This window comes from Plasmodium inui, assembly GCF_000524495.1.
Source record: "Plasmodium inui San Antonio 1 unplaced genomic scaffold supercont1.4, whole genome shotgun sequence".
Lineage (NCBI taxonomy): Eukaryota > Apicomplexa > Aconoidasida > Haemosporida > Plasmodiidae > Plasmodium > Plasmodium inui.
In genome coordinates, this window is record NW_008481838.1 from 257,327 (window position 1) to 277,328 (window position 20,002).

The following is a 20,002-nucleotide window of genomic DNA, read 5'->3' on the forward strand; positions in this document are numbered from 1 at the left end:
GCCGTCTGCAGAGTCGGTGCGAGTGGGAATTTGTGCAAGTGCTACATTTGCTTAGATAGCGTGTCTGATTGGGTGCTTGACTGCCTCTTTACTGTTTTATTTTTTTTCCTTTCCTGATCCCTCCCAAACGTTTGCTCGTGCAGGAGAAACTACCGCATAGCGCAGTGGGGGTACGCGGCATTTGTGCAGAGCGATTGTGCGCCCCCTTTCGGCGTGGACGCACGCGCACACGTGTGTTTACCCAGGTGTGCAGATACGGACAAACGCTGTTGCGCAAATCTCCGCACGGTGAGAGGTCGCAGGACAATTGAACTTTCTCCTGATTCTGTGGAGCGCCTATTCCTCATCAATTTTAAAAATGTACATGAGAAGGAATTTTCCCATCCCTTGGAAGGTTTACTTCCTCCCTCGCCGACGTGTTTGCAAATTTTTTTCCCTTAAAAAAAAAAAAAAAAAAATAACCATGTGCACACATGTACCACTTTTTCCTATACAGAAATGCGCGCCGCTGCGAAGCGGAAGAACGCGATTTGGACGTTGACAACAAGTTTCTAACCGTTTACACGCAGGTACCTCCTAAACACCACGTTGCGTTACAATCGGTTAACAAAGTTTAACAGTTTTTGCCTGAACATGTTCAGGCGAAAGGTAAAAACGGGTGGTAACAAAATGTGTTGAAAAAAAAAGGTAATAACGAATTGCGGCATAGACGTAGTAACGAAGCTGCGGCATAAACGTAGGAAAAAATCAGTGTACAAGACGGAATAGTCATCACAAGTGAGGTGCGACCCTGTCCACAAGACACCCATGCGAAAAGACGCATCTGGGGGGAGAGCATGGCTCAAGGTAGACGAGCCAAACACGCACAAAATTTTTGCAAAAAGGACACTGGTTTCGGGCAACATTTGGGTGAATGGTTGGATGAACGGTTGGGCGCACGCTTGGGGGCACCTTCGGGTGACCCTCTCCGCATGCACACCTGGGAAAAGACGCGAGTTGCGAAGCGGGGAGCCCAGTCGTAGCTTCCCCACCGCGCGTACAGTTTTTCTGCAAATTGAGCAAAGGGTTCGCCCTTTAAGGGGTAGGGCTGAGAAGGAGGGGGAGTCCTCTCGCCTCTTCATGCTGGGAGGCGGATCTGCTGTGATGCGAAATCTTTCCATTGCGATGCCTCTGTGATGGGAAGTCTTTCCATTGCGCTACCGCTCCGTTGCTCCGCTGCTCCGCTGCTGTACCGCTCCATGGGGCCCCCCCCTCATCGGGCGCGCTTCTTCCAGCTGAACCAGCTCTGCGACTTGATGTAGGGCGCCTCCTTGGAGTCGATGGCGAGGTTGACGGCGCGCAGGATGTCCACGTAGCCCCCCCAGGAGACCTTCCCCTTCAGCGAGGACAGCTTCACAATAGCTTTCCTCATTATCTCGACAATTTCCTGATAAGTCAAATTAGGGTTAATAGACCTAATGATAGAAGCGATTGCAGCGACGTGAGGAGATGCCATGGAAGTCCCATTCAGTTTTCTATAACTATTCAAGGGAGTCGTAGAATATATGTTTGTCCCAGGGGCAGCCAACTGGCAATAAATGTTACTGTAAAAGGAGTTCACAGATAAGGAGTAACTCTGATCTAAATCTTTCTTTAAATTCGCAACAGAAATGACGTTGTCGTGTGTCCTGGACAATAGAGGAGGGTACTTATTATTAACGGCAAGGTCACACTTCGTCATGTCCGGTTTCATCATCTTATCATGGGAACAGTTGCTTGCTGAGACGAAGAAAAGGATTCCTAACGATCGTAAGTAGTCCACCGATGCGTTGAAAATACTACTGTATTCGTCGAATGAGAAACTTCCATTAATCATATGTGCTTTTCTACTAATGCAATAATCAATACATTTAAACATATCTCCTAATCGTCCCAACTTGTGCTGATCTAGAGCCTTACATATCACTAGCTTAGAGTGCCCATCGACTCCTACTACGCCGATGCCATTATTTCCAACGGCGGAAATGATTCCGGACACATGGGTTCCATGATAGTTGTCGTCCATGGGATCACCACTGTTATTTACAAAATTGGCTCCATACACATCGTCCACGATTCCATTGTTGTCATCGTCTACTCCTTTTCTTCCGACTAGCTCTTTCAAATTGACGTCGATGTTTTTTCTTAAATCGGGATGATTGTAATCGATTCCGCTATCAATTACACAGATCTTTGTCGCAGTCACTCGGTTGGTGTCTATCAGTTCCTGTGTTTCGTCTAGCCTGGCAAGGTCTAGTCCCCACTGCAGGTTTCTATATTCGTCATTGAATTTGTACGGATTGCTTGTTTTACTCGCTCCGAGGTAGGGCTCTGACAGGAAGCCATCATGATCGTCACCGATGCCGCTGTTGCCGCTGCCACCATCGGCGTGCCTGGGTTGCGCCTCCTTCTCCTGCACCTCCAGCATGTTACTGTGAAGTTTGTCCAAATTTAAGCGACTCTCTCCACGCCTAACTGCCTCCTTTATAGATGTAAGGCTGATGTCGTCCGCTCCCACCAGCTTGTCCGATTCTATGAGGGCCCCCTTTTTCTCCAGCATCTTAATATACTCTGCCAACTCCTCATCCGTCATGTCGGTATTCAGATCGATTATTATCGACTTCAGATTTTTTAAATTGGACAACTTCCCTTTACTCTGGATAAAGCTCATCACCTCTTCCTGAAGTAGAGACTCCTCGAAGAAGGACGGCGTCGTTGCATGATTCTCACTGACGATTAATCGTAACTTTTTTTTGTTTTTTATGGAGGACTCTTTTTTTTCTTCTGTTCCTTGTACGTTCTTACGTAGGTGACTATTTTGTTTCTCAGGTTCCTCCTGCTGGTCTTGGAGCTTCTCCAGCTCTTCCCTGGGGGCGTTTTTGTCCGGATTGTATGCATTCACATCTGCCTCTACATCTGAAACGCTCATGTTGCTGTTCTCCAAAATGGTCTCTACCTTCTGTAGAAACCGTAACTCACTTATAATTTTATGCACATCATCTTTTTCCTCCTTCCCCTCATTCGCCAGAATGCCATTTGCGAAGGTTCGCTGGATTAGCAGCTGGAATACCCATGGGTAGAGAAGCAGGGCCACTCTTCGCGTCAGCACCATTGTGCTGGTGTAGAGGAGTTACCACGTGGAAAGATGCAGGACAAAAGGTTTGTCCCCAATGGGGTGACAATTCGGTAGGTTCGTCGGACGGATGGATGGACAGATGGACTGCCGAATGGACAAGTGAATTGACGGATGGATGGCTCCTCCCTTCAATGTAAATATTTCCCCCTCGCGTGTCGCTTTTTTGAAGCTTGTGTAGCGGTTAGGAGAAGAAGTGCAGCAGAAAGGAAAAAAAAAAAAAAAAAAAAGAGAAAAAAAAAGTCGAGTTGCGGTGAAGTTCCGCTCGGATGTACGTACACATGAAAGAGCCACACCAGTGTATGAGTGGGTGTGGGGACAGACAAACGAGGGACTGCAGGGAGCAATATAATGCCGTCGAGGTGGTGCCTCACCCAAATGGGGAAAACGAACAATCAAAGGTAGCAATCAGAGGTAGCAAGCTGCGGGGAGGTTCTATATCTCCTCACCAGTTTGCCTTTCATTAAGCAGATATATAAATCTACTAAAAATGACAGTCCTATTAAAAATTAAGTTTTATGGTTCATGGAGGGGAAAGAGCAAGGGCCGCAAAATGCGTCTAAGTGGAGTTTCTTCCGTGCATTGTTGTGGAATTGGTGTTCATGTACGGCTAGCGATAGTGATGATCGCTGTTACAGATCTAGTCAATGTAATAAAAAAGGAGACAATTTATTTATTTTTTATTTTTAATTTATTTATTTATTTATTTTTTTATTTTTTTATTTATTTTTTTTTATTTTTTTTTTTTCCACACAAAATTCACACCTCTTTTTCACGAAGTTGCGAATCGTTAAAACAATTTTGTGTAAGAAAATTGGAACGTTCAGACGGACGAACTCCTCTCATTTGATTACACACGTGATTAACCCCGAGCACATTGCATCTGCCTGTTTCGTTTCCTCTAATGTCCAGAGATGCTTCATTACAAAGGAGTGCATTTCCCCCTGTGTGTAAATATCTAGACGCGGGAAATTACCACGTGCAGAAAAAAAAAAAAAAAAGAAAAAAAAAAGAAGAAAAAAAAAACAGTTGCATAAGACACTCTCAGTTGGGCGTTCCCGGTGGGGCACTGGCACCCTAGTGTTGACGTTTCCCGTTTGACTCAACGGGGTAAGTCTGTCCCGGGAAAGCGGTTCTGCGATTTTCTTTTCTGGAGAATTGCTTGCTCCGCGTCCACTCCTTTTCTTTTTTTTGTTTTTCTTGCTCTTCATGGTGGACTCTCCTTTCCTTCTCTGCACGGCAGTGTTGGCGCTGGTGTGCACTTTCTGATCGGCGGCAATTTTTCTCCTTTGCTTCTTTCCCCGCATCTGCGTCCTTGCCCCCGGTGTACGTCTTTCCCTCGGTGTGCGTCTTTCCCCGCATCTGCGTCTTTCGCCCATTTTTAACTTAAAGGAAGGGGGTCAGAGTCAGGGTATGGGCCACGGGGAAACAATTGCCTCCATTTTTGTCCCTCTTGCAACTCTGTTTTTTTTTCCCACTGCGGATCAAAAATTTCCGATTTCTTTTTTTACTTTTGTACCGCTTCGGTGTGTGTGGACCAGACGGCAAGGCAGTATCGGTTGTTGGTACTTTTCTCCAACTGGCAGAAAAAGAAGAAAGAAAAAAATAAATAAAAAAAAAAATAAAAAAAATAGAACAGCCTACTGAGTTGGCCCCCCCTCATACTGTACATTTTACCAATGCACACAGAACTTAGTTGTAACTTTGTTTCTGCCCCCCTGTGGGAGTTTTGTCCTGCAAAAATTTCGCTTCATCAAATGGGCGAACAGGGGAGTGTTAATAGCGGTGCGTCAGTAGCGACATGTTAGTAGAGATTTGCCGCTGACCCACTCCAGGGTGCGCGGAGAAGCGGCCACACGAGGGTTTCGCCCAGGGGTGTTTCTCCCTCTGGAAGAGGTAAACTGTGAACTTGGGGTTCCGCGTCGGGAAATTACGTCCCGTCTGTTTCTTGGCTGGTTAGTTTATTTTATTTGATCTTTTTTTTTTTACTTTTTTCTTTTTTTGCCACCTCCGCTATCCCCTCGGTGAGCAATAAAAGGGCAGTGCCACCATCGCGACAACCTTTGCCCTGTCCAGAATTGCGCAGAACATGGAGCAACCCTCAGACCGAAGGGAAGATCCCCGTTTTGACATATTTTTACGCCGTCTCTTAGGAAAAAAAAAAAAAGAAGGAACACCTTCTTTGCTGCACAGCTGGGCTGTGAACATGCTGAATGACTGCATCACACTTGGCTAGGAGGAGTTGTCACGTCAGGCCATTAGGTACCTCCATAACTTAGCCTCCTACGGTTTCGGTAAAAAAAAAGGACGATCACTTACTTCCCCTTCCCTCTCGGGATAACAGAATTGTAACGCATCTTCAGGGCCCCCCTTTTATCTCTACGTGGGGGGCAGGCCCCACTGCGCTGCCCCAACTGGCAACTTGGTGCTCTACATAAAAGGGGAACACCCGACGGGGGGAAAGAGGCGATGCCCATCTTCTTCCCCTTTTTCCATTAGCCACTTATTATCAGAGCGGGCGGTACTCCCCAAGGGGAAATTCTCTCCATCACAAATGATCGGTTAGCGGTTCGTCTGGAAATCTAACGCGCGGTCTGGGGGGGGACCTCCGCCACGGGGTGTGCAAAACAGTCATGTATTTGCACGTGGGGGGTCTTGAAAGTGCAGCAAATCGCACACAAGGGGGGATCTTTAACCCTATATGGGTTCCTCGTCTTGGCGACAACAAAGCGGCAGGGAAGGCCACTTTCAGCGCCGCACCTTCCTTCCATGAATGCAACTAAAGATTGAGGGCATCCCCACTGCGCTGGATCGTTCACAACTTCGTATCTTCCCACCCATGTACCTCTGCGACATGCATGCAGAAAGCTCCTCCCATGAAATGTAGAAATTAAAAGGAAATGATAGGGCAGTTTACCGAATGGAAAAAGTACTATCAACTGTGTGCCGAGGAGAAGTAACCCTGGAAGAGGTAGCTACTGCCCAGAGAGGCGGCCACATCGGAAGGGGTTAAAAGACGCATACGTTTTGGAAAGGAAGAAAAAAAAAAAAAATAAAATTTTCCCCTTTCCAACAATTGGGGGGAATGACCCCGATGAGTTTACTGAGACGAAACATTGCTATGCATGACATCATCTGTTCCCTTCCGCCCCCCTGAAGCCCTTCCTTCGCCTTATTTGCGTAGGGCTTACGTCATACATATTAGAAACTCCTGCTCTGTGCGACCCCGAGTCGGGGGAATTCTTCCCCTCCCCCCAAACTCACTTTCCGTTTTTTTAACGACTGGGTCAAAGGTATTTACTTATAGGAAATGCCTATTGAACCACCACGTGGAAGGTCAGTTTTTTTTTTTTTTTTTTTTACTCTGCGTTGCTTTGAGTGACGGCTGGTTGGTTTACGTCGCCTTTAGTTAATTTACTTCATTTCCCCTCTTTTGTGTGGTATTTTTTTTCTTCTTCTTCTTCTTTCCCCCGAACTGCCATCTTCCCCCTTCAAACGATGGTAAGCAATGACGGTTTTGCCAGTGGATACAAGGTGAATAACACGAGCAATGTGGGGAACGTGAATGCCGGTGTTGGGAGCGCCGGGGCGAGTAGCAACACTGCCGGGAGCGCCAGCGGCCTCAACAGTGGCCTTGGTCTGGGTTCGCGGGGTGGAGCGTATCACCACAGCACAAATGAGAGCAACGCCAGTAGAGGTGGGGCGGGGAGGAACGCGGCCGCGAGGGGCACCCCCAGTCAGGGTAACCCCATCCAAGGTAATCCCAATCAGAGCAACTCCAGTCAGGGCGGTCCAAATCAGGGTGGTCCAAATCAGGGGGGTCCCAATCAGAGCACTCCCAGTCAGGGCGGTCCCAACCAGGGCATCGCGAACCTCAGTACTCCTAGCCAGGGTGGGTCAGCATCCAACGTCGCAGTGTCAGCTCCCCTGAACAGCGTGGCGCAGGGAATTGCTCAAGGCAGTGCTAACGGTGTGGGCGGAGGGCGACACGCTTCTCCCCAACATCAGGGAGCATCGTCCAGCCACGGCGTCGTTCCTCCCACTTCAAACACGCGCAATGTGAAGAACAGCAGTTCGGCCACTGGTATGAGAAGCCTAACTAGCGGTATCGGTCAATACGGCCAACACAGCGAGCATGTACCGAACGAAGGCGGCAACGGGGATGGAAGCGAGAATGGCAACGGGAATGACCGCGGAAACACAGGTACAAGTAGCAGCCACGCCAACAATGCAACCAACGCACGTAACACACCTCCAACCGATGACGAGGAAAAAAGGAAGGTGTACCAGCTCGTCTTTGACTTATGCTACTCAGATAAGAGGGATAGTGCATTACTAGAGTTGTCTAGAAAACGAGAAACCTACCACGACATTGCACCGGTTTTGTGGAACTCATTTGGAACGATAACGACGTTACTTCAAGAAATTGTGTCGATATATCCTCAGTTATCACCTCCCTTACTGACCACCTCATCTTCTAACCGCGTCTGCAACTCACTAGCACTTCTCCAGTGTGTGGCATCGCACCCCGAGACCAAGCAGCACTTCCTCAATGCACATATTCCTTTGTTCCTTTATCCATTTCTAAATGCAGAATCTAAAAATAGACCCTTTGAGTATTTGCGCCTAACTTCTCTAGGGGTCATTGGTGCATTAGTTAAGGTCGACAACCCCGACGTAATTAACTTCCTCTTGCAGACGGAGATCATCCCACTTTGCTTACGTATTATGGAGACAGGAAGTGAATTATCCAAAACGGTGGCTACCTTTATTGTGCAGAAGATTCTAATCGACGAATTGGGACTCAACTACATATGTGCCACTCCTGTGAGATTCTATGCCGTGTCAACGGTCCTTTCAAATATGGTTAATGCATTGATAGAGAATCCATCCTCCAGATTGTTAAAGCATATTGTCAGGTGTTACTTAAGGCTGTCTGAAAATCCCAAAGCCTTGAAGGCACTTAGGGAATGCCTCCCTGAATCGTTGAGACATGTGCACAAGGCTTTTATTCCATGCCTCAAGGAGGACCCTTACACCAAGAAGTGGCTTCTGCAACTTCTTTACAATATTAACAGCGAGGATGTCACGCACGTCCCCGGGGGAAGCCACGCGGGTAGTCACATTGGTAGCCAGGTCGGGGTACAGAGCGGCAGCCACGTTGGGTCACATGCAGCTGGGCAGGCGGGGACTCAAGGGGGGGTGGCCCCTGGTATGCAGACAAGGGAACACGCCGGTGCGCATGCCACTGCCCATACCACTTCCCACGTTGGAGGATATGCCGCCGCTCCCCACGCAGGAGGACATAGCGGCGTGAGCGGGGGACTGAGACAGGGTCTCCACAGTGCCGGTGGTTCGAAGAGCACCTATGCGGGGGTCGGCATTCCGGCGAGCATGAGTGAGGGCTCCTCCGCGGCAGGAGTCAGCGGCGGACACGGTACTGGTGGTCATTCTGCTGGTGGTCATGCTGGTGGGGCGCATCCCAGTGGAGGCCTCGTCTCCTCCGGCAGCAACTCCTTTAAGGACAAGGTGCACATGGGAGGTGCGAGCAACCCGAGCGTTAGCAGCAAGGCTGGCTCGGTTAAGGCGATGGCAAGCGGGATGACAAGCGGGAGCGCTGCACCGAGTAGTGCGGGAGCGTCAGCACTGAGTAATGCTGCCCCGAGCAGCAATGCCATGAACAGCGCCGCAAATAGCGCGAATAACGCGAATGGTGCAGCCGGCGCCACGAACAACACCAGCAGCAGTAACGGGACAAACGTCCCCAGCGCACACGAGGGAAGTAGCGGCGGAGGTGCGAACAGCGCAGGAAAGGCTGGGATCAATGGAAAGGCGGGCAGCAATGCAAAGAAAGGCAGCAACGGAAAGACAGGCAGCACCGCAAAGGCAGGTAGCAATGGAGGCAGTGCCAACAACAACGGAAGCAACGCAGCCAGTGGGCCCAATCATTAACTGTACATTGTTTCTTCTTCTCGTTAGAGGGAGGGAAGGGCCCTTCCTGCAGCGAGTTCATTCGAGTGAACGTAGGACACATCCCGCAGGGAAGAGGCAGTATCTTTTTCTCTGCCCACGGGAGGATAATACGAACGCGTTAACGCTGTGTGTGTGTACCTGCGCAGATATCACACGAAATGTGTGCGTTTTATTTTATTTTTTTTCTTATTTATCCTATTTTTTTGAATTTTTTCGTCTATTGTTCCCTCTGAGGAGTGCCTCTTTGCCTTTTTTTTTTCCCCTTTGATCGTCGAGAATTGCAGAAATGAGTTATCCAACGTTTATTGAAGCAGCCATTTTTGCAATTCTCGACGATAACAAGAAAAGAAAAAAACATTAACATTAATGTGTGTATAACCCCCGTGGAGATCCTCTCCTCCGAAAGGCAGTTCGCTGGAGCATCCCCATCTACCTGGTGAAAGAGAAGATCATTTTGGTTTATTCCCCGTTGAGTGGATTTATTTTGGGAAAAGTGGACAATTGTCGTGGGGGTGGAGGGCGTCCCTTTTTTCGCCTGAACAACCTGACTTGTTCAGGTAAAAAATGTGGAAAAAGACGTCCTTCCATTTTTTTTTCCTGGCACAGAGTGTCCCCCGTCCGGGGGCATTTTAACCGGCTAACTCCTCTATTTACGTGGGAACACACAACGTGGGTGATTCGACAAGGGGTAGACAGTCTTATTGGGCAAATAGGCAAGCGTTGGGAAAAAAAAAAAAAAAAAAAAAAAATGAGTGCACATACATACGTACACATGTGTCACACGTGGCCAACCATAAGGCCAACCATGACGCTGGCCGCGCCACTTCACCGCTTCATCGAGGTGAGGATCTCCTCCATGATGGGGTCGATCTCCTTCTTCCTGAGCGCGGCGTCGCAGAGAGCGAGCGCAGTCTCCATGTCGAGCACGCGGCAGGCGAACAAAATCAAGTGGAAGTCGGAGCACCTATGCATGCCATTGGTGCCCCTCTCCAACTTGGGGCTGGAGAAGTACTCCTTTACATCGTAGGCAGTGGGCGAGTGCAGCCGATTTTCCCTGGGGAAATGGAAGTTTTTAAAAAGGGACCTAACGACTTTAGGGGCTGATTCATTAATACGAACAATAAACCAGTCGGCATCAAACTTGTTGGTTTCTTTCCCTCCTTCTAGAATGAGAGGAAGAAGCTCATTCTGTACAGGATTCCTCAGTTGTATAAGGGAAGGATCTGTCTGTGTCGAATCCACCAAATTGGATCGAATTAATGCCATCCCTAAGTCGGACACCATGAAGGCATTCGTCACTGGTTCGTTACTTAACATAGGATCTGGTGAAATGGTGCAAGTTACAAAATTAGAAACGCTATAATTAGTATAGTGTACATTTTTCTTCAAATTAGCTAGCTGCAATTTAGCTATCTGGACCACTTCCTCCGATGTTAAGTGTTCTTTCCTTGGCAGATGTGTAAAGATCCAACCAATTCTTTCGAGACCTAATCGGTTTGCAATCACATCAACAGAGTCGAGAAAGTCGTCCGGTAGCAGCTTAACTTTATCAACCTCATTTATCTGTGGAGGTTCGTATATACATTCGCACACGGCTCGTATTCCCAGAGTGTAATGAGGGTCTTCCCTATAGTAACCATACATCCAGCCGACTCTCTGTTCTGTCATGCTTCCATTTGTGTACCAATACTGAACGAAATTTTTCACCTCCTCTACGTTCATAAATTCGAGATGGTCTACATGGCGATATTCCTGATGCTTCAGCGTCACACTCAATGGGATCTTAATGAATCGCCCCTTCGTTAGAAACACCGATTGGTACGTCAGATTTAGTGGAAGATCCGTCGTGTTATACTCTCTCATTTTTAGGAAGTAATCGAAAGATTTGAAATTGGCTTGGTTTTTTTCGCTGTTCTCCTTTTCGTTGTTGGTTTTTCCTTCCTCGTTTTTTCCCTTCTGGGGGGTTAGAGGATCCTTCCGAGGGGAGTGACCCATCGTATCGAGGCCCCTATATCCACCGCCTGGTGTCTGTTCGAACCCCTTTTTCATCTTTCCACCTGTTGCATTACACTCATTGAGGTTACCCCCATTGTGGCTACCTGCATTGTCGCTCCTCCACTTGGCACTTCCCTCCCCATCACCATCCAGACGCTTCCCACCATTCGGGGTCGGCTTCACCTCACCCTTCAGATGTAGAAGAGACCCATGGGTAATCTTACACTGTTCCAGAAGCGCCCCATTGTCTGTCAAAGGGACGTTGGGTTCCTCCTGAAGAAAAAGACGCTGCTTCTCCACTGGCACATTTAATAGTTCCTCAATTTTATTCTTCAAATCGGTCAGTCTTTTGTTACTGTTAATTTCGATGCGATACATTCCAACTTCGCACCTCAGGCGTACGATGATGGAGCTCATCGTCGGGGTGTCGGGCGTTGCGGTGGAAGGGCGTATTCTGTGTCGTCTTCTGTTTCCTCTTCCGTGTCGTATTCCCTGTTGTGAGTCCTCACCCCGGGTGGTCACCTCGTTATTGTTGGCCTTCGCGGGGGCTGGGGGTTCCTGCTCCGGCGGTATTGCTCATGTGATGCCTCGATCCGACGCTACCCCTCCTCCCGTGGTGCCTCACTTCTACCCTCTTCCCGGCAGAGAAACGCTCCGCGACGGGTGCTCACTGGTAGACCCTCTCCTCTATACGCATACGAACTGGTATACATGCATACGTTCATGCGCCTTCTCGTGGGTCCCCGTAGGCATCCCTTCTTGGCCATGCATCTGCACATCCATGCCTCGCTCTGTTTTTTTTTCCTTTTCTTTTACTCCCTCTTTTTATTCTTCTTCCGATTCAGCGTGTGAACCTTTGAAGTTGCTTCTCTTCGCGTCGCCAACTCAATATGTAGTAACAGAAAAAAAAAAGAAGCAAAAAAAAAATCGGAGAAGCGTAATTTGCAGGGGTATATGGCTGCTGGTGCGCATCCCTTCCCCTGTACGCTCCCACGCAGTTGGGGGGTGGGGGAGGCGACCATTTTTTTTTTTTTTCCGGTCCTCCCGTCGGTTCGTAAACCAATTCGGCTCCTCGAGCGGAGTCATCATCGCCACACTCACCCCATTGTTGTGATTTGTTTTTTTTTTTTGTTTTTTCTACAACCCGCTCCGAACAAACGGATTAAATACGGACACCAAATAGTGATGTAGTGCTACTTCCTCCTCCCCACACCTGCGCGTTACACCATTTCGCATCACAGATGTTAAAAAAATAGGGAGAAGAGTTCCAAACAACGCTGCTGATATGATGGTGTGCTTAGTTGATGGACCACAAATGGAGGGAAGAAGGAGAAGGGGGTGGGTCGCTCCTCTAATTTGCTTCTCTGTACGTTTATGGGCACGTCCACACAGAGGACTCCTGGCACGCTCTTGTGTACATCACCGCGTGGAGGCGAAACGAACATAGTTATGTGTACCATTGGAGGAATCCGTGGTGGAGACCCCACGAGGAGCACCCTGGTACAGTCCTCGCCCACTGGCAGCTTACGTGTCTTCTTCACTACCCTGGGAACATACTAGAACGAGACGGCTGGCACACAGGGGGGGGATCGTTGCCACCAGGAGGGCGGTACAGGAGGTTGTCATTACACCAGTTTGTGGTTTCATGCGTTTATCGTTAGACAAGTTTGTTGTTAGACAAGTTTCTCCTTGCATGCGTTTCTCGTTGCATCGGTTTTTCGTTGCATCGGTTTTTCGTTGCACTAGGTTGTGGCGGCACCGCCCACTCATGGGGGAGGCCCCTCGCTGCCCTTTCGCAGACGTATATATAACCAAAGGGAGAGCCCGATTTGGCACAGATTATTGTTGGTGATGAGGAAGTCAATAAAAAGAAAATGTCGTTTTGTACCTGAGGAGTCTTCCTTTTCTTTTCTCTTGCCATTTCGTGCGAGAGTGGGGTTGTTACATCATCGGCACTGCTCTCTGTCTCGTTTTCCCAAGAGGGGGTAAAATCCGTGTCAGCAGATTTGGCACACCTTCCCATGCGTATTTAACCGTGTCTGCGAGTGGTGTTTTCCCCGTTTTGATACTATACAGGGTTGGACGGACCCTGTGCAGCATCGGAAGGGAGGCAACAGGTGAAGCGGAAGAAGCAGCAGAAGCAGACGACGAAGCAGACGCGGGTTTAGTTCGAACGTATCTTAAGGGGGTTACCTCGCACACGTGTGCTCATTAGGGTAGTCGCTAAAGGAGGAGTAAAACACCCCTCCCCCGAGGGACGCTTCCTCCCTGCAAAGCGCCGCTGCAGTTGCGTAGGTGAAAAAAAAACAGCGCGATCTCAACCCCCATCTGCTAATCGGTCACCTCCATGTTCATACCTTTGCACCGTCGGTAATCGCAAGTTAGACATGGAATGGTCGGAGGAATCATGGATGAAAAAAAAAGAAAAAAAAAACATGTCTGCCCAGCGTAAGCGCTCCTTTATTTATAAACCTGCACAGGGGAACAATTTTTCTATAACAGAATGGTGCGCGTGGAGGTTTTTTGTTTGTCCACATGGGAAGCTCGTCCCCTTAGGTAGCGTCTTTGCCGCTATCTTTTCTTTTAACAAATTCTTGTAGCCTTTTTTTTTTCCTATTTTTACGATTTTTTCGCATTGGCACAGGCGTAACGGTTCGTTCAGCTTTACCACTATAACAGGGGTGTGCACAGTGGAGGGCCAGGCTGACTGACACTCCATGATCACACTCCTCCAGCACACTCCACGTTGCCAGCTCGCGCAACTCCTCACAGGTAGGCACAGGCATACATGACTTGCCCACACCTTTGTGTAGATTGGCGTCTTACCCCGCGCCGAGCCCCGGGGGGCTTATCGAGGAGGAACCTGCATTGTTTCGCCGCTACACCCCTCAGTGCAGATACAGGAAAGAACCTCCCTGCACCTCATTCTGCCCCCCATTGTGCCGTCACTTCGCAGCCTAAACAGCAGACCCCCACCAACTTACCTGCGATCAACTCAGCAGGGAAAATAAAAACCAGTCGGCGGGACAGTTACACTTTTTTTTCCGTTTGGCAAAAATGTCCACTTGGGCAAAGTCCCTAAGTTTTTAAGAAGAAAAAAAAATCTTCCTTTATCTTGTGCAACTTTTTCCCCTCTTAAATGCAGCATATGTGAGGGAACAGGCGAACAGATGAACAGCCCATCGTTCGCTAATCGCACGCGCGCCAAGCTGCGCAATCCCCGCTTCCCTGTCATTTCTGTGCCCGCGTTTGTTAATGAGCTAGCATTTTTTTTTTTTTTCCTTTTCTTTTTTCACTCTGCCGTTATGCATACCCTAGGTACATATGCATGTATATACAAACGTGCTTATGTGAGTGCGTGCTTAACTGCATGAAACTCATTTGTAATAATCTCCCGAGTGAACTGCTGGCGCGCCATGCATTCGTTCCTTTGGCGAATCACTCGAATGTGAGTTCCCGCCTCGCACAGCTCTACTGACGCTTCTTTTTTTTGTTCACATAAACCCCCCGCGCTTTAATCGCGCTTTAATTGCGCTTCACTCTCGTTTTACTCGCTCTGCTATCGTCCTGTGGCTGCGCATCTACCCTACCCCCTATGCCTATAGGCGATAGGGGAGTATACCTGCATCACGCCGAGAGCCACTCGTACGCTTTAGGCTATATATCCCCCCCGAGCAGGAGGCCGCCCCGCATAGGCATATCGGTAGAGACATATCGATAGAGCCATATCAGTAGAGCCATATGAGTAGGCATATCGATAGAGCCATATCAGTAGAGCCATATGAGTAGGCATATCGATAGAGCCATATCGGTAGAGCCACATTCTTAGCCATATTGCCTAGGCATCCGCACAGCCGCAGATAGGAACACCCCATTGCAGCGGACGCCCCATTTTCTTTTCTTCTCCTTTTTAAGTCCGGGAAGTTATGCCCGTTAGTCCAAATAGTGACTCGCACCTGAGGAAGGAGATTCGCGGGGGCCAACACGAATGGATGTCCCTTCGCTGGAGGGTGCACCTATGAATGTTCCCTCGCCGGAGTGTCCGCGTAGTCATGTGGGCCTAGTTATCTTCCCTCTCATCACATCGGTGCGTAATAACATTTAGACGTTATACCCACTGTCGTGTCCCTCCCTGCGGAGAAGCACCATCAGAAGGAGAAGGCGTTTGGCTGATGAAGGTCAACACGACAGGGAGTACCAACGAGCGAAGCGGCACTGAATAGGTTGGCCATTTTATGAAAAAGGAAGCTCTCCACGTGGTCCTATTAGGACTAACAAAGCAGAGAAGCGGAAGCAGAGAAGCGGAGGCAGAGGAACGCAGAGGAGAGCAAACCAGAACAGCTCCTACACTGAGACCACTCCGCAAGTTTGTTCGTTTTCACTTTATCGTTACTTCGTGGCGTCCACCAGGCAGTGTGTCTCCACTGGGATCTGCACCCATGCACAGAATGCACAGCATGCGACGCCGCCCGTGACAACCAGCCCTTTTAATTGTCCCTTTGAATCTATGCGCGTGTGTCTAACCTCGCACGTGTCTAACCTCGCGTTTGTCTAACCTCGCACGTGTCTGACTTCGCGTTTGTCTAACCTCTCCTCCGCTTCGTATCTTCAACTACCCACCTTTCAAGCAGCTTTAACCGCATTCACGTGGTGGTAGTTTCGAAGGCACTCCCTCCCGTAAGATACTTTCTCCTCCCCCGTTGAGCGACCCCCTTTTCGATTTGCCTTCTGCCCTTACTGTATCTGCACACATCGCAGGGGAGGAGATTATCACCGACCATCTGTACCTCACTTGTACCTCATTTGTACCCCCTCCAAACCGAGGAGGTGAAAGGGCCCCAGACTCTCATTAGAGCCCAGCTAGAGAACACTCCACCGCCAAGTTCACGATTCCCTTCCCATCACGCTTCCCATTCCCATCACTCCACTCATGATAAAAAAACTAGACAAGGAGAAGCCCACCTTTGAATGCATCGAAATGAATGACATAAAAAGGCTGAACCAAGAAGGAGAGGAAGACGATTCGGATGAAGACAAAATAAGCCTCGATGACCTCAGTGTCTGTTCCCCGAGTAAGTTACACAAAGAGCCTGACTTGACAGAGGACGAGGAGGAAGAGCAGGAGAAGCTGATTCACTCCAAGTTGTACGAAAGTATGAACAATGTAAGTAGTAACATCGAGAAGAAGGATACCCACTGGTTCGATGGCGTCGATGACAGTGATGATGGGGACGATGCAGACAGTGACCAAAAGGGCGACTCTGCTCAATTTGTAGATAAGTTTCGTAACTTGCTCCTACTTGGGGGTGACAAAGACGGGCCAGAAGCCATTCGCGATGATCATGGCAGCCACAATGGTGGGGGCACCCCCAGAAACAGTAACTATAGTGACAATCCGCCAAGCAACCTGCGTTGTGACCCCATCAGCAGTGTTCACGGTGACCTCCTATGTACTTCCAATCACAGGGAAAAGCAACCGCCACCGGAGAAGTACCTGAACTGTTCAGGCGAAAGTGAAGAAAGAAGTGAAAAAACATCCCGTCATGGTTACCACACAGGTGGAAGGAACCCTCCCCCCGTTTGCAGTGAAATGGGGAAGGGTAACCCCTCCGAAATTACAGAAGCGGGACAAACACACATACATCGACATGTAAGAAAGGACGAATGGAAGAAATGGAGGAAATGTGTATCCTCAGATGAGGAAAGTGAGAAGGGGAAAGCTGGCCGAACCCCCGTCATCAGTGCGACAAACGAACCTTTAGCAGGAGTCGCCAACAGGGAAGACATAAAGGAGACACTCTCCCATCAGAATAACCACAGTGATGAAAGCGGTAGCTATATCGGCGTCCATATCTCTGCGATGCCAATCACTTCCTCCAAAGATGAAGCGACACATAGGATTGACCCCCAGTCCAACCAACACAGTCATTATGCCAAGGGAGCAAAACGGACGAGTCGTCCACGGGAGGGAAGCCGCGCTGGCAAGACAAGCAGACAATACAGTCACAGGGTAGAGGAACGGGGCCCATTTTTTGCTCTGCCGCTTCTTCACTCTAGGAAGGTAAACAGTGATGACGAGGACAGCCCTCCTTTTTCCGAGTTAGCTCCTGACGGTTGGGCGACCTCATCGGTCTGCACTTCCGATAGGCAGAGGGGGAAGGACACACACCGGGGGGGCGTTACCAACAATGTGACGAGGATTATTAGCCGGATAGAGGAGTCCGTCCAGGAGAAGAAGACCAAAAAGGGGGGGAGACATCACAGGGGGGGACATATCGAAGGGAGCGACGTAGAAGAAAGCGGTAGTGAAGGAAGAGACAGCGAAGGAAACGGTAGGGAAGAAAGCCGAAGTAAAGAAATCGCCAATGATGACTGTGATAAGTGCAACAGCGCCTGGGTGGCAGAACAGGACGAGCAGGCCGACACTGTCACCCCAGTGGGTAACGACAGGAGTAACCCTGCCCTTCCAACCATTCAGATGACCTTTGTCGATACGCATAAGGTGAAGAAAAGCAGCACCCCCAAGTACTCCCTTAGGAAGTACGGCTCCCAGAGTTACTCACAGCAGGTGGGATCTCCACCCAGGGGGGGGGCACACAATGACATGGGTCTTCCACTCAGTAAAAAATCCTTAAGCAGCGGCCATGTTTACGTCCAAGATGCGAACGAGGAGGAAGATAGATCTATGCAGAGGTACGGTGCTGATAGCGGGAAGAATCAAAGGGGTAATGCACCGGAAGGGAAGCCAATCGGGCCGAATCAAAGGGAGAGTCCCCCCGAACCAAAGCATGGGGAAAGGAACCCCCACAGTGACCAGACGCAACGACATGCCTATAGAGTCGGTGCGAAAAGTTTGAAAGCAGCGGGAAACGTCGAGCATGGCGGCATAAGTGATGACCTGCGCAGCCGCCCCAAGGCAAACCTCACTGCACAGGTAGACGATACACTCACGGAGAGATACAAACGGGGTTCCCCCACCGACAGGAGTAGGCTGTCGCCGAGTAGGCTGTCTCCGAGTAGCCTGCGGAAGGAGCTGGAGGAACAGAGACCCTTCATGGACGACACGCACTTTGACGTAAACCCTATTAAGATCAACGACCGCAATTTAGAAAAATGCTTCCATGCCATTAAAGACTTATGTAACATGCCGGATGGGAAGAGGACCAACAGCCCCAGTGATCGCAGGAACGTGTCTTTATCCAGTGAGCATCTCGATCGGAGCTTTGGGGCGAAGGACTCTGAAGGGGGACGAAGGTGGAGTGAAGTACCTGACCGAAGGGGCCCCTCAACTTGGCGACGACACATCGATACGGAGGACACACCTGTGCAGAATGTGTGCAAGTCGAGTGACGTAAATCTGTATGAAAACAATTTTAAGTGTCTCTCGAAGACCTCGCCGGATGGGAAGCTCCCACCGGATGGGCAGCCCCGTGCAGATGTTTACCGATTTTTTTACAAAGAAAATGAGCTGTGGGACGGGAAAAGGGAGAGGAGCGGCCATCCAACAGAGGGAAGTGATCATCGAAGAGAGCGAAGTGGCCACAGAAGGGAGAGGAGCGGCCACCCAGTTGAGCGCGACGACGAAGGGAAGGTGGATCGCTTCTCCACTCGCGCTGCCGCGGGGGTTGGTACTGGCGATACCGCTTCCGCTCCCTCTGCCGCTCCCCCTCCGGCGGCCGCCAAAATGAAGAGGCGCATAATCGACTGCAAAAATGAGCGGCTCAAATGGGGAACTACCCAAGTGATAATCGATATAGACGACACGATCCGATCGAGCGGGGGCTACAAGTTTTTTAACTACGCCCTTGGAGGAGTGGACGCTCAGTACCAGAGAGGAGAGACCTACCCAGGATCCTTCCAATTCATCTTCGAATTAGCGATGAATAAGTTGTCTTCAGAAGCGAAGCCTTTGTTATTGTCCGTCCTTACAGCGAGAATACCACAGGTACCCATAACAGAGGATTCATTTCTTAACAAAAAATTCAATGAGGTGGCAGAAAGGAGAGGAATCAAAAACTGGGGAATAGACTGTGATAATAAGATTCTTTACTCGACGCTGAAGGAGTGGGTATGGAATGAAACGAGAGGGGAGAAGAAGTTTGTCAATTTTAAACACCTCCATAAATATGTGCTGCAGCAGAATTCCCTAGTGAGATACATATGGATTGGAGACACTGGGGACATGGACAAACAGGCAGGAGAGATGATGATTCGGACATACCCACAGAGGATGAAAGCGGTTTTTTTACACCACGTGAAGGGGAAGGATGATAATACATTGCTTCCGAGTGATTATTTTATTAAGTCGGTGCCCATCTTCTTCTTTCGCACATACATCGGTGCGGCTACAAAAGCACATGCGTATAACTTGATCGATAAGAAAGGATTGACGAGGGTACTCGTGCAGGCTGTGCTTGACCTGGAGAAGAGCAAAGCCCCTGCGAGCTCCTCCAAATGGGAAGACCTCATCAAGGACATCATTTTGAGTGACGCCATGGACGAATTGGACAAGTACAACGCGGAGACGGTCAATCGGACCAAGAAAATCATCGCGCAGCGGATGCTGGAAATTTCGGAGCGGAAACTGCACTTTATCAGCTAGGACAGATAGACGAGGGGTGAAAGCAGTCATATCCTACCATGGCTTTCTCGTCCGGCACGACGGCGCAACGGTGGGTGTTGCTCCGTACGTTGTGCTGCTTCATCCCCAAATCGTCATGCTTCTTTTCCCTCCGTGCCCCTCCCCCCTCATCGACCCTTTCACCCCGTTCTGATGTAACAGCGGTCAATTTTGAACGTTTTAACCAAAGACCTAATTGTGTGCATTGATGAGGCATGATGTTTTTTTTTTTGGAGAGAAACGTTTTAGCCTCTGTGCAGTTT

At 49.3% G+C, this 20,002-nt stretch overlaps 4 protein-coding genes across 4 annotated transcripts; 2 read left to right on the plus strand and 2 right to left on the minus strand.

The window, feature by feature from the left end:
* Positions 1–1,252: 1,252 nt before the first annotated feature.
* On the minus strand, positions 1,253–3,130 carry C922_01217 (subtilisin; the record flags this gene model as incomplete). The annotated part of the gene is made up of 1 exon (XM_008816825.1): positions 1,253–3,130. One exon carries the CDS (start codon positions 3,128–3,130, stop codon positions 1,253–1,255), a length of 1,878 nt encoding a protein of 625 aa, XP_008815047.1.
* Positions 3,131–6,649: 3,519 nt separating this feature from the next.
* C922_01218 (hypothetical protein) lies at positions 6,650–9,103 on the plus strand (the record flags this gene model as incomplete). Its single annotated transcript, XM_008816826.1, has 1 exon — positions 6,650–9,103. One exon carries the CDS (start codon positions 6,650–6,652, stop codon positions 9,101–9,103), a length of 2,454 nt encoding a protein of 817 aa, XP_008815048.1.
* An 846-nt stretch (positions 9,104–9,949) lies between these two features.
* C922_01219 (hypothetical protein) lies at positions 9,950–11,536 on the minus strand (the record flags this gene model as incomplete). Its single annotated transcript, XM_008816827.1, has 1 exon — positions 9,950–11,536. The coding sequence occupies one exon, from the start codon at positions 11,534–11,536 to the stop codon at positions 9,950–9,952; it is 1,587 nt and encodes a 528-aa protein (XP_008815049.1).
* Positions 11,537–16,049: 4,513 nt separating this feature from the next.
* Positions 16,050–19,721, plus strand: C922_01220 (hypothetical protein; the record flags this gene model as incomplete). Its single annotated transcript, XM_008816828.1, has 1 exon — positions 16,050–19,721. The coding sequence occupies one exon, from the start codon at positions 16,050–16,052 to the stop codon at positions 19,719–19,721; it is 3,672 nt and encodes a 1,223-aa protein (XP_008815050.1).
* Between the last annotated feature and the right edge of the window lie 281 nt (positions 19,722–20,002).